At 43.5% G+C, this 14,269-nt stretch overlaps 1 protein-coding gene across 5 annotated transcripts in view; it reads left to right on the forward strand.

Annotated features, from left to right (window-relative positions):
• Nucleotides 1-1,238: 1,238 nt before the first annotated feature.
• The window catches only part of NEO1 (neogenin 1), a 241,092-nt gene continuing 228,061 nt past the window's right edge, over nt 1,239-14,269 (forward strand). For 4 of the 5 annotated variants that reach the window (XM_077881793.1, XM_077881796.1, XM_077881795.1 and 1 more), the window contains exon 1: nt 1,240-1,396. In XM_077881793.1, the coding sequence (XP_077737919.1) occupies nt 1,255-1,396 (142 nt within the window). In that variant the 5' untranslated portion in view covers nt 1,240-1,254. Of the gene's footprint in view, nt 1,397-14,269 lie in introns of all 5 variants that reach the window. The other variant, XM_077881799.1, reaches the window with a different exon arrangement.

Below are 14,269 nucleotides of genomic sequence, written 5' to 3' on the forward strand. Positions count from 1 at the left end.
TGCGCTCCCTGGTCCCGGGGAGCCGGGGCGCTGCCCCTCGCTCCCGGTTTCCCGGCGGCCGGGCGCGGGCGCGGGCTCTGCGGCCCGGGCACCTGGGGGTGCGCGCGGCTCCCCGGGCCCAGGCCGGGCGACGCGGGTGGGGGCGCGCGCCCCGAGGTCGGGCGGGCCCGGCCCGGCCCTGCCCCTGCCCCTGCCCCGGTCCCGGGAGGCCCGGCCTGGAAGCCGGAGGGCGGCGCGGAGGGTCCCCTCCCACGGGAGCCGCGCCAGCTCCCAGCCAGCGCCGGGCGGGATCGCTATTGTTCCTGGCGAGCACATCAATCCGCACGCCGACCCTCCGCGCACCCGGGTTTCCTCCCGGAGGCCGTTCGGGCTCCTCTGCGGCCCTATATAGAGGCCCGGGGCCCGGGGCGAGGTGCGCTCCCGCCAGGGCCTCCCGGGCGCGCCCGAGCTCCGCGCGCCGCTGCCTCCAGGTCTCCGCAGCGCGGCGCGTCCGCGGGGGGGCGCGGGGGGCGCAGGGGGGGGGCTTCTCCCCGGAGCGCGCGGGAGGAGGAGGAGGAGGAGGAAGAGGAGGAGGAGGAGGAGGAGGAGGAAGAGGAGGAGGAGGAGGAGGATCCGCTTCTCCGGGGTTTCCCTGACGCCAGCAGAAGCGCCCAGCGCGCGCGCCCCGCGCCCGTCCGCGGCTCCGGGGAGGGGGGAGGGAAGAGGAAGGAGGGGGAGGGGGCAGGGGAGCGGCCCGAGAGGCGGCCGCCGCGATTGGAGCGGGGGCGGGCCGCGCTCGGAGCCCGCGCGGAGGGGAGGGGGGTGCGGGCGAGGGGGGCGCGCGCCTGCGCGTGCGCGGGGGTGCGCGCCCCGGGCCCCCGCCCCCCGCCCCCGCCCCCGCCGCCCGCGGTCTCCGCCCCCCTGGCTGGTGTGTGTGCAGCCGGAGTCGGCGGCGGGTGGCGGCGCCTGGAACCTGGAGACCGACCCCCCCGCGCCCGCCCGCCCGCCCGCCAGCCCGGCCCGGAATGCACTGACTCCCCCTCCCCTCTCTGCTCTCCTCCCCTCTCCGCCCCCCTGCAGGAGGTGCAGGAGGGAGGCGCCCCCGAGTCTCCCCTCCCGCGAGAGGGGCCGCGCGGGCCGGGCCGGGCGCAGCGGTGGCGGCGGCGGCCGCGGGAGCCGAGCCTGCAGCGAGGGACCGGCCGGGGCGCGCGCAAGGGAAGGCGGCGAGGGCTCCGCGGCGCTGCCGCCGCCGCCGCCGCGGCTCGCGGGGCAGAGATGGCGGCGGAGCGGGGAGCCCGGCGGCTCCCGGGCACCTCCTCCCTCCGGCTGTGCTGCCTGCTGCTGCTGCTGCCGCTGCTGCTCGGGCGCCCGCCGTCCGCCGCGGCCGCCAGGAGCGGCTCCCCGCCGCAGTCCGCAGGTAAGGGGGGCGCGGGGCCCGGGGGGCCGGCTCCAGCCCCCGCTCCCGCCCCCGCTCCCGCACCGCGGGCTGCGGTGTTTTTGTGCAGGATCCCGGCGGAAGCGTGCAGGAACTTCTCCGCCTGGGCTCCGGCTGCCCGAGAGAAAGGGGGTCGCGCGGGGCGGGGAGCGAAGCGAGCGGGCGGGCGGGGGAGGGGCGGCCGCGGGGGGCGCGGCGGGGGCGCGGCGGGGGCGCCCCGGTCCGGCTCCGCGCTTTGTACCCGGAGGCAGGTTCACCCCTCGCCTCGCTCCCCTCCCCCAGGCTCATCCCACTTGTAAGAGTGGGACATTCTTGTGCTCAGCACAAGCACCAGTAGAGGCCACTACACACCTCATTAAATAAACAATCGCACGGCCAATTCATTAATTTTCAGGAAAGGGAGGGGAAGCGGGGGGCTTGAGCTCCCCACTCCGGGGCTCGGGATTTCCCAGCTGAAGCCCCCGGGAAGCGCAGGCCGGTCTGGGCGGGGAGGGGGGGACTCCTCGAGCGGGGTTTGCAGCCTCGGGGCTGCAGGAGAGAAAGGGGGTGCCCGGAGGGGGGGGGCGCACGGTTGCCCCCCCCCCCCCAAGAGCGGCCTGTGTTGACCCCACGATGCGGGCGCCTTGCAGAACCGCTCCAGCCGACTCCATCTCTCGGTCTTTCCGTTATGAAATGCCTCCTTTCTGGGGATCACAACTATATTTACCGCCTGGGAATTGTGCTCTTAAGCTAGGGGGGTTGTCTAAGCATCGGATTTTAAGGACTTTATGTTTCCAAGTGGCAGTGTATGTATTTAGCCCGGAAAGCCATTTTCAGGTGTTATTTTAGGGTATCGTGTGTTTACTGAAATGGTCTGCATCCCTGTTTGTTTGGGGGAGGGGGGCTGTGAGCAGACCCCAGGCCTGCCTGTGGAAGACCTTATAGTGTAGTTGAGCAGTTGAAGGGCAAAGCAGCATGTGATCCGTTTAACTCCTTTGACCAAGGTGGTGTATCATAAAACTTGACCCAACTCTCACCTACTACTACTAGCAGCATGAGATCTGAAATCTTTGCATTTGAAAGTCATCTGATCCGGCGCAGTGGCAGCTTCTAATCGCTAAACCTTTACCTGTTTCTTTTTTTCCCCTCCTCCGGATTCACAATGTATAGTATTTAAAATCCCACTGCTCACGTAACTTGACTGATAAACTTTCTTTTGATTTCCTTGCAGAGTATTATAAGCTCGTGGCTGATGCCAGTGTTAAAGAAAAGCTTTCAACCGGAGTAGGAGTGGGCATTATCTAAAACCCGGTTATAAGCAGTAGTGTTTTAGTATCAAGCCTGCACTCGCACACTCAGCCTGCACTTGGGTTAGAATACACATTTTGGGCCTGAAATGTAGGTTAACTGATCCAACCTTTCTGTTCTTGCCGATATGGGCAAGAGAGATGGAGCTATTTTAGAAGACAGATTCCTCCTTGCTCTTAATTTTATATGTAGTTCGGGTTATGTATGTTTTACGTAATTGGAGGAGTCTGTTTAGAATTTTGTAATTTTGTAAGTAAAAGTGCTAATCATTTTATTAGGTTAATAAAAGTAACACAAGCAGTCTCTTAGAAGTGGTTGAAACGTGTTATTTCAACACTGATTCAATCGATGGGCTTTTGTTTTGTGCTGATGAGGGGCAGGCATTGCTTAGGTGTATGTCTTGCCTTCGTGGAGCTTCCATTCTGGTGAATGGGTAGGAAAATAGCCGTTAGACTACTAATTGTGTAATTAAGTAATGTGATAAGCACGAGAAAGGAGAAGAGTGGTTTTTGAGAAAGTGTGTCCTGCCAGAACCTAATGTAATCCTGGTGTCAGAGTGTCTGAGAAGTGAAATCTGAGGGGTGAGGAGGCCTGGAGGTTGGGAAGGCTCACAGCTAGTTAGTGGCCTAGTGGGGACTAGAACATAGATCTGATTCTTAGTTCAGAGTCCTTTTCACAAGCCACCCTGCCTCATTCCAAAAGTGAAAGGAATAACTGGAATAAGAAAGGGCTGGTCCTTTCTGTCATCAGCTGCAGAGAGATCCAGGGAATTGAGAGCTGAGTAAGTGGAGACTGAAACAAGTGGTCAGTAGATCACAGGCCATTTGTCAGTGGTTTTAATTTTTTTATTTTTGTAGAGGGGTAGACTCAGACACCTTTCTGTAAGGGATTACACTGAGTAGGTGGTAGGGGGATGGGAGTATTTGGTAGAAAAAGAAAATTAGGGTATAGGACCGCAGGGATAAATGGGGGTGGTTTTCCAGTTTAGGATAGATGTTGAGGAGGACAAAAGAGATGGACGAGCTAGTGATAGAAAACGATCAGCTGCAGAGGGTCAGAAATGATTAGCACTCTGTATGGTTTTAGGAAAGAAGGAAAGGAAGATTTCTGAAAAGGTGGGTAGGGACCTAGGGAAGGATGTCAGGACAGAGCAGCCGGCCTGTGCAGTGCAAGTCTTCTCTAATCAGAGTGAGGGTTAAGGAGTGGATGGTAGACTTGAGATGCAGGAATGGGGAAATAGCAAAGTCCGTGTTGAGAGCTCAGTTGAAATCAGTTTGAATTTAAAGTAGACTAGATCAGCTCTTTCCGTGCTTTCTCCAGCAACTTTCTGTATGCCAAGAGCAGCCTTAGTGTAGTTTTAATACAGTTGCTTGGTTGCTTATGAGTTACATGAAATATGTAGAAACCTTTTTAAAAACTTTTACTAGAGTAATCGAATACTCCATTCATTGGTCCGAATACAAAAAAAGCGTTGGATGAAATGTCGTAGTAGTGGCGAGACTAACCTCATCCTGTACTTGAGAGGTGTACTGTAGCTACTTTTCTCCTATCAAGGGAAGAGTCCTCTGGCCAACATCCCGCACAGATGATGCGATCTGTCTGGATCATTTACTTGATGATGTGATTTGTTACCTCACAAGGTGGTCTATTCCTCTTTCGAATAACTTCTGTTAGTAGGTTTTGCTTTATGCAGAACATTTAATTTTCACCTTCCTATCCTTGATCTTCCCCCCCTGTTCTCTTGCCTTTTTTGGCATCACCCTGTTATTTCATCTCTTTTGTGATCAGTTCGTTATCGGTTATCTAAGTTTTTCTTTCACTCCCTTATTAAGTGGAGGTGTCAGAGTTGATCTCATTCTGTCTTGTCTTCATTTACTACCTGTAAGCTGATGACTCTCCTGGTCCACTCTGCTTTACGTGCCATTCAGTAGCTTCACTAAATAGGCACCTTAGGTTACAGAAGACCAAAGGTGAACTCATTTTTTGCTCCCCTTCCCTCCTCCTTTCCTCCTCCTCTTTCTCTAGACAGTAATAAACCAATTCCTGGCCTGGGGCTCTCAAATTTTTGAATGATTGCATGGACTTGTCTTCCTACCTTACCTGTCTTGGGCATCTCTGTGCGCCATTCACCCGAGGTGAGATCTAGAAGTCATCCTGGACTCTCCCCTTTCCCTCATTCCTATTGCCAACACTTCTTTTTTTATTTTTACCGCCTAGATATTTCTTGAATCTGAATCTTTTCATCCTTACCCCACCTAGACTAACAATAGTGGCTTTGTAATTAATCTCTTTATCTCCACGGTTACCCTCTGGACATCTGTCTTCCCGTTGGAGTGAGTTTTCTTACGTCTTTTTCTGAGCAAGCTACACTCCTACTTAATATCTCTTATTAGTGTTCTACAGCTCGAGTGTTAGAGTCTAAACTCTGGCATGAAGATTGCGAGGCCTTTTGTGTTCTTCACCACTGGCCTCTCTCTCACCCTCAATTTAAAGCCTCATTTCTTGGCACCTCTAATGTGTACCAGGTGTTCACCACTTCAGGTTTATTGCGGAGCTTCATGTCCCCATGCCTTTGACATGCTGTCCTTTCTTCCTTTTCTTTTTTTTTTTTTCTGTCCTTCTTCCTGTTAATCCCACTTCTCACCTTGTCTACTTCTGAAATTCCTATTCATCATTCAGTGAATTTTTCTCAGCTATCTCCCTACCCAAAGAGAGTTAGAGTCGTCATCCTCTGTTCCCATAGCTTTCTGAGTACTTTTAAAAAATCTTGTGTTACTTATTTTCTTATTTCCTCAATTAGTCTGAACCTCTTGAGAATTGGGACTTCTTTTATTTACCTTTTGTATATCTAGTGTAGCATAGGCTTCTGGAACAGAGTGGATAACCAGTGAATGTTTGTTGAATGAATGTTGAATTGCCATTGTTTTTACTCTTTAGAGCCACATAGCACAAGTCTGATTTCTTTGTATGACAGCCTTTCACGTGTCTAATTAAACAACATTTGTGTGTAAGTATGTCACTTTCTCCTTCTCTTTCTAAATTAATTATCCTTTATTCCTTCGGCTATTTTTCACATTACTTAGTCTTCTGACCCTTTGTGAGTTCGGTTATCCTCCTCTGGATATGCTTCAGTTTTAGTGTGTATTAGGTTTATCATCTTTGGAAAGATCAATGATAAACAGAGACTGATGTTCTGCTCTGCTTTTCTAACAGGATGAGGTATAAAAGAATTTGTAGATTTCCAGGCAGAATGTTCAAAGGAAGTAAGAAATGTGGCTATTCTTGGCAGACCATATGAAAATTAGTATGTGATGTGGGATAGTGAAAAAAAGACTTAAGGTATGAGGCAGAGCATTTGGGTATCACTCATTCACTCATGGTTCCATACCGCCTCTTATATCTGTTGAGGGCTAAGGTAACCTTGCTTACCTAACTGGATTGTCGGAAGAATGAAATATAAAACTGCTTATAAGTTGTAAAGTACTGCATCTTTGTGGAATGATTTTAACATTTCTCTATGAACTTTTAAAAAATGTAATTCTTTTTTTTTAAATGCTGTAATTCTATTAAATTTTTTGAAAGTGTAGATTTTCTTATGTTGATATAATTGATCACTATTGGTTCCTTTATGAGTTTTCTCTACAGTAATAAAAAATATTGGGGTAACATTAATCTTATATGTGGAGGCTCTAGGCCCAATTTAATAGTCTTTTCCCCAAACATTTTATCAGTGACTTCTGTGTTGGGAGGTATTTACCATGCCATTGGTAGGTGTTTTAGCTTCTAGGTAAAATTGCATCAACAGTGAGAACAGAAGTGATGACCATAGATAAGATCATGTTGACCAGATAGCTACCTGAGATGAGGGAAAAGTCTAGTGTTTATGATTCTTAAAAATTGACTTTGTCTTGGAACACAAGCCAGTGGAAGATATTAAAATATAACCCAAATTTTGGATTCGTTTAGAATGAAATTTTTTTTATTAAGAAATTTTAGAAATAAAAGTCATTTAGACCCACTGGTATAATTTTGGTGTATTTCTTTCTATTCTCCATTAATATGACACATCAGTTTTTACATTGTAATCCTGCCGTATGTGCAATTTTATAAGTAGATGTTGTCTCAACATTATGTCAGCTTTTTGTTGCTATATTTAAATAATTTTATTTTTAAAATTTTATTTTAAAAATATTTAAATATGTTTGAAGTAAAACAGCATAGAAGTATTAGTTCTACCAACAAATACCTTTTTTACCCATAACTAACCACTGTTAGTATTTTTTTCTCTTACGTTTACATATGCATGTATAGTTGTATTTTTTACACATAAGCAGGATCATCCTACCTATTGCTTTTCAACTTGATTTTTTTTTAAAACAGTATGTTAGAGATCTTTCCAGTATGTGTAGATTTTCCTGTAACAATTACTGAAAATGTCTCCATAATATTCCAGTGAATTAATATGGCATTAATAGTGACCAATAAAAGTAGTATTTCTTGAACACTCCCTGAACTCTGGGCACTGTGCCAAACTCTTTTACATGCATTTAATTCTTTATGCCACATTGTGAGGAAGGTGGTAAGATCCCCCCATTCTACAGATGAAGTAACTGAGTCTCAAATATTAAGTGACAAAGGTCTTATAGCTCTTATGTCATGGAAAAGTTGTTATTTGAATCCAGGTCTTTTTTTTTTTTTAAGATAGATAGATAGATAGATAGATTTGTTTATTTATTTTTTTATTTATTTATTACAAATAGATAGATATAGAGAAAGAGAGAGAGAGAGAGAGGCAGAGACACAGGCAGAGGGAGAAGCAGGCTCCATGCAGGGAGCCGGTCGTGGGACTCGATCCTGGGTCTCCAGGATCACACCCCAGGCTGAAGGCAGCTCTAAACCTCTGCACCACCGGATCTGCCCTGGGTTTCCATTTATTAAAGAAGAGTAATGGTATCATTAAGAATAATACCATTTACTAGTACTTCTGCAACTTTTTCGAGGGATATTCACCTTTAATTGTGAACTTTGAGTACTTAAGTCCATTATTTTAAAATGCAGGTCCTATTGCTTCTCTGTTTCATCTGTTAACTGCAGGGGTTAATTACCTAATTAATAGGTAATTTCAAAGGTCCCTTCTACCTCCAAGTTTCTATAACCCTGGAGTCCATAAAATTGAGTGGTGGATATCTAAATGACCTCTGTTCAGTTCTTGTGTTTGAATACTGATCATTTCTGTTCTTGGATGCAAGAATTAACCTTTTATCATTCTTTGGATCTCCAGTTTTGGTACATCTTTTTTTTTTTTTTCTCGTATGAAGTTGGGTATGACTGGGGAAACTGTGAGATAGTTGCAGTATTACTTGAAATATTAGATGCTTACTCTTAGGCTTATAAGTGACAAAAAGTAAATTGCCTAGGTTATAGATGTGGCTGAAACTAGCATGTTGTGATTCCTTCTTTTGACTCCCTTATGTAAAGAAAAGTGAGAGAGAGAGAGGTAGTGGTTACATATGTTTTACTTTATGGCAATCAGTACTTGAATTCTTCTTGAAAGGAGTTAGTAATTAGGCAGTCTGAAAGTCAAATGTGTGGGTTTTTTTTTTTTTTGCTTTTCCTCTTAAAAAGAACCGTGAAAATGACCTTCTTTAAAATTGTTTCATAGCAATTTTTTATAGCAAGAATTTTTAAATTTAATTTTCTAGTCAGACAGTTTTTCTGTAGCCAAAACTAAAAATTTAGGTAATTTAGGCTAGTTGCAAACATTTTATCAACAGTTGATTATGCACAAAACTATACACTGTGGAGGTCCTAAGATGAATTGGACATGGTTTCTATCCGTAGGAAGTCTTGGTCTAATAAGCAGAAAGAAGACATCCCCATAGATGATAGATAACTTGATTTGGAGGGAGAAAGTGTCATTACTACTGTAGGTAGAAAACCAAATTCTGGAATCACTGTGTTACTGTTAATCAAGTAGTAGTTCTGCTTTCTCTCATAATTTTGTTTCTGTAGCTTTTGAGTAGTCCTAACTTAGTTTTACCAACTCCATAGACTAGAATTCTCAGAGGGAGTTTTTTTTCATTTCCTCTAAGTGATATGGTTACTGGAATGTTTGAATATATGAGAATTCTAATAATGGAACCATCTGGGGTCAGCTACTTCCATGTCTTTGGGAAATGCAGGAATTGATTATACTGTTTTTCAGAATTTATTATTGGTCAGTAATAGCCAGTAAAACGGGGTGAATAAGTCCTGAGCAGAGTGAATTTTTAACATGATACTACATGGAAACTGGATACAGAATATTTGTTTCTTCAGTTGTAGAGTTAAGTGAATAAAAAATTGATCCCAGAATCCTGGGATCAAGCCCTACATCAGGCTCCCTGCTCAGCAGGGACCCTGCTTCTCCCTCTGCCTCTCTCTCTCCCAGCTTGTGCTCTCTCTCAAATAGATAAATAAAATCTTAAAAAAAACTAACCTAGATATATTTTGATACATAAGGCCTAGTTAAGCTGATAGCATTATAATTTATAAATTTAAGGATGGAATAACAAGTTATGTTTTATTGATAACTTTTTATTCATAGCATAACTTTTAATGTAACAATTAAGATTTAAGGATTTTTTTATGTTAATTCTTGAAAGCATTTGCAGTTTGAGATGGGGCTATTGTTTTAAATTTATGTGATGTTAACATCCAGGGGGATTGTTACACTTTTTACGGCAATAACCCCTTTATTAGTAGCCACTTCATCTACATAGAATTCAACCATATGCACCCTTCCCTGTAGAATATAACTAAAGACTAGGGAATAAGAAATAAATTCTCAAAGTTTGCGCATCAAAGTAAGTTTCTCAGAGCCCCAAAGGTTCTTGTTTAGAGCCTATTTACCTTTAATTCATGTGCATTTCTAACAGATTGTATTGATTTCTAAGCCCATTGCTGATCAAAAGTGGGCAGAGGCTATCTTGGGAAGGCCCCCTAACAACAGCAAGTTGTGACCTTTGTAAGGAAGAATATTTAAAGTAAACATAAGAATGCAAAGATCTTTGCTTAAACAGAAATCATTGTCTCAGCCATGTTGCAGAAAGTTTCTTTCTCCATCACTGCTCATGGGCATTGCCCTGCTCCTTGCCTTTTCTTTTCCCCTTATACTATAGATACAGTTGCTGTCTGGGAGATCTGTCTTCCCTTAGAAATCTCTGGAGTCTCATCTCACCTCAGAATAATATGGGCCAGGTCGATACCTGATTTCCTGATACAGGAAATGTGAATAGGAAGAGAGGTGAGGTGACAAGGCAGGGTTCCTTCTCTGCTGGCCCCTATCCCTCTGGCCATGGAATTTATCTTTTTTAGCAGCATCTCTAATCCTATTGCTAAAATTTATACTGCATTTGAATTTTTAATTTTGGGGTGAGGTTAATTGTTGGTTTGACTTTAAAAAAATGAAAGATACTATAAAACTTCAAACAGTATGTAGAATAAAAAGTGAAATCATGCACTTCAACCTTCTCCCCAGGGATAGCTACAGACTTTTTTTTTTCAAGATTTTATTTTGTAATTGGGGGAGGGCAGTGGGAGAGGGAGAAGGGGACTCCCCACTGCTGAGCAGAGAACCTGACAATGCAGGGCTCCATCCCAGGACTCTAGAATCATGACCTGAACCAAAGGCAGACACTTAGCCAACTAAGCTACTGCCCCTGGACTTTGTTTTATATATACAATTAAATATTTTCGATATCGATATATAATACATCCGTAACACCTAATACGTATATAAACTAACAAGTTGGGTTGTGCCGTGCATACTGTCTACTGACTTGTTTTATTTATTTTTATTTTTTATTAAATTTTATTTATTTGTGAAAGAGAGAGGTAGAGACACAGGCAGAGGGAGAAGCAGGCTCCATGCAGGGAGCCTGATGTGGGACTCGATCCTGGGTCTCCAGGATCACGCCCTGGGCTGAAGGCAGCGCTAAACCGCTGAGCCACCTGTTTTAGCTGCCTAAAACAGGCCACCTGCCCTGTTTTAAAGACATGTTTCCATGTGAGTACATATAAATTTATCACAGCTGTTTAGATAACTAAATGGTATTTTATAGATATATCATATTTTATTTAGCCAGTTCCAATTTGGTGCTTCCCAATTTCTTATTGCAAGTGTATGCAATAAACCCATTTTTACAAATATATTTGTGTACATGTTCAAATATACCATAGAATAAGTTTGTAGATGTGGAATTGTAGGGTAAAAGGGCCTGTCTTTTAAAATGTTTGATAGTGGTATGCCTGGGTGGCCCAGTGGTTGAATGTCTGCCTTTGGCTTGGGTCCTGATCTCGGGGTCCTGGGATCGAGTCCCTCCCTGCATGGGGAGCCTGCTTCTCCCTCTGCCTATGTCTCTGCCTCTCTCTGTGTCTCTCATGAGTAAATAAAATCTTTAAAAAATGTTTGATAGTTATTTCCAGATTGTTCTCCTAAAGACTGATTTACTCATATCAACAGCAAGTGAGAGAGTGCCTGTTTCCCTACACCTTTGCCAACATACTATTTTCAGACTTCTTAGGTTTGCCAGTTTGATAGATGAAAAAAGTGTATCTCTTTAAATTTTATATTTTAAAATTGTTAGTAGAGTTGAGCATCTTTTCAGATTTTTCTTGGTTTCTGAGAATTGTCTATTCAGATCTTTTGTTTATATTCCTATATTCATTCATGGATCATCAAGGTTCATTTATAAATATAAAGTAAACAATATATAATTAAGAATGGGGGGATCCCTGGGTGGCGCAGCGGTTTGGCGCCTGCCTTTGGCCCAGGGCGCGATCCTGGAGACCCAGGATCGAGTCCCATGTCGGGCTCCCGGTGCATGGAGCCTGCTTCTCCCTCTGCCTGTGTCTCTGCCTCTCTCTCTCTGTGTGACTATCATAAATAAATAAAAATTTATTAAAAAAAAAAAAGAATGGGAATAATTTAACATTTTATAATTGTCAAAACTCCCATAGTTGCTTGTGATTTTTAACTTAATGAGAAGTGAACTGAGTAATCAAGTCAGTCTACTTCTCTGATTTCTGCTAACCACTGCTATGCTCACTTAATATGGTTTCATAAAGCTTTCAAACTTCTATTTTGAAGGAAATAACTTAAATATTTTACTTATTGATTTTAATGAAAAATAGGAATTGAAACTGGTCCAGTACCTCTTTAAAGACAGGATGAGCAATTTTGGTTTAGAGTAAGTTCAGTTAATCAAAGACTTGAATGCCAGTTTGGCTCAAGGTACTGAAGCGGTTTCAAATGGAAAATGGGTTAAGAATGTAGCAGAAGAGACAAGTTCAAGGGACAGGGTATTATTTTCATTTTGGACACCTTGAGCCTGAGGTGCCAGCAGAACATCTTTGTAAAGGCATTAGAGAATTAGGCTCTGGTGAGAAGTCCGACTAGCTCTCAACACTCAAAATACAGGTTCAGGAATTACCTGGATAGAGGTTTGTCATGAGGGTAGATCATATCACTGAGGAAGGAGAAAGGAAACCGAGGGCAAAGACTTGGGCATACAGGCATAGTCGGGTGTCCAAAGGAAGGGAAATATTACCCTGTCTGCTGGAAAAAAGTGCCTAGAGTCAGAGATACATAACATAACATTGAGTTCATTGTCCCTATGGATATCTTATTCACAAACCTCTGTACGAATAAATGGGATAGTGCCAGAGTGATACTGGCTCTTTCCCCTTAGTGCCACATGCGTGGTGTGGCCCTGGGTTGCGGTGCCAGGGAGGGAGAGGGGAGGCTTACAAAGACAATTCTGAACAACTTGACATTTAAAAAAAAAAATACACACACACTTATATATATATTCACTTACCATCCTGCTGGACTGAGGTAAAAGATGACTGAGTAAATATGTGTGTCTCCCATAGAGCCTGGTTTATCTTAATCACTCATTAAACGTAAACCATTGTTATTGTTGCTTTTATTTTATAAACTGGATGAAGAGCCTAGCTAAAAGTACATGGATGTTAGATAGTGCTTACATAATTTGTTTTATATTTTTACTTGATGGCTGTGTATAATTAGATTGTTATAAGGATTTGTTTAGTTTGGAGTATTTGGTTAAATTTCTTAGAGGAGGTGGGACTTGACCTGGTTTTAAAGGCATGAGGAGGCTTTTTAGATGGGAAGGTGTTTTTTGTTTTTTTGTTTGTTTGTTTGTTTTTTTTGTGACAAGGAGGATGAAGTGAAGAGCGGTCCGAGTTGAGGCAGAGTAAAGGCAAAATCAATTGAAATGTTCTTGATCAGTGACCCATTTCTTGAAAGGTTCATTTTTTTATTCTGAAGTTTATCATTTGTTGTGAAGTGGAAAGGTGATCGTTAGATGATGAAATTATAGACCAGATAATTTTTTAAAGATTGCAGTTTCCTTCTAAAAAAGAAGCTAGAGACCCTGCTTGTTGCAGCATTTAATGCCTGAAAATCAGCTTCATCATTCCATATCTGCTTTTTAAGACATCATTTATTTCATGCTAGATGTCGTGGGCATCTTTTATGAAACACTGATTTCTCTGGAGTTTATTCAGAGTCACAGAAAGAAGCTTTGGGATAATGTGTATCTTGAAGTTCCGAGGAGTAAATCTTCGCCACTCTCGGAAGAAATCTTTGTTTTTAAAAAAAAAAAAAAAAAAAGGAAATCTTTGTTTTAAAAAAGATTTTGTGGCAGTTTTGTGGAAGGGTGTACTTCTTTCTTCAGAGTGGCTGTAGTCAAGTAGAGATTTTGCAGTTTCAACCTTCGTCTTATCAGTGATTAAATCTTATGGCACATTGTGGTACTAACTTGGTAGTTCCATTTTGTTCACATTTAAAATTTTAAAAGTTGCCTCTGCATATGCATGATAACTTGACCTTGATATAAAACTCCTGCATCACAGTCTTTTTCTTTGAAAACTCACTGGACAGTTCTCCCTCTAACCCCCACGTTTAATGTTGTATCTAGTATTAATACCTACTACATCTTTTTAATTTTTTAATCTGCATATTTGTAGATTTTTTTTTTTTTTTTAGTGTATGGACTTTGAGATATAGAAATATAGAAGTATCCCCAGGATACAACTAGGTGGGAGTCTATTAATTGATTTTTTTCAACCTGGTACAGTGGAGCTGCATTTTAGTTAGGCATTAGATATAAAGACAGTGAGTAATGTGAAAACTACATAGTAACATTTCTCTTCAACATACCTTAGAAAAATCCCACATTGGAGGCTGATATTTCATCTCTCAATATGTTGGGCATAGTTTTTCCTTTTAGTGTTGGAACAAATTATATCCTTTAAGTACCAAATGAAGAGGAACACTTGCATTTATATTGTTCAAAAACATTTTTTAAAACTCTGGTATTGTGGTGTGCTGAGATGCTCTTGCTAAGGCACCTGGAGCTGAGCTCAACTGGGAGAACAAGTTCATGGCTCAGATCACATGCTCATACTGAATGGAAGAGAGAATGGCTTGTTCTGTGTAAATTATTTCACATTCTCTCTCAAATGTGAATTCTTTTAACTTAAAATGTCTGTATGATGTGA

This window comes from Canis aureus, chromosome 32, assembly GCF_053574225.1.
Source record: "Canis aureus isolate CA01 chromosome 32, VMU_Caureus_v.1.0, whole genome shotgun sequence".
Classification (NCBI taxonomy): Eukaryota; Metazoa; Chordata; class Mammalia; order Carnivora; family Canidae; genus Canis; species Canis aureus.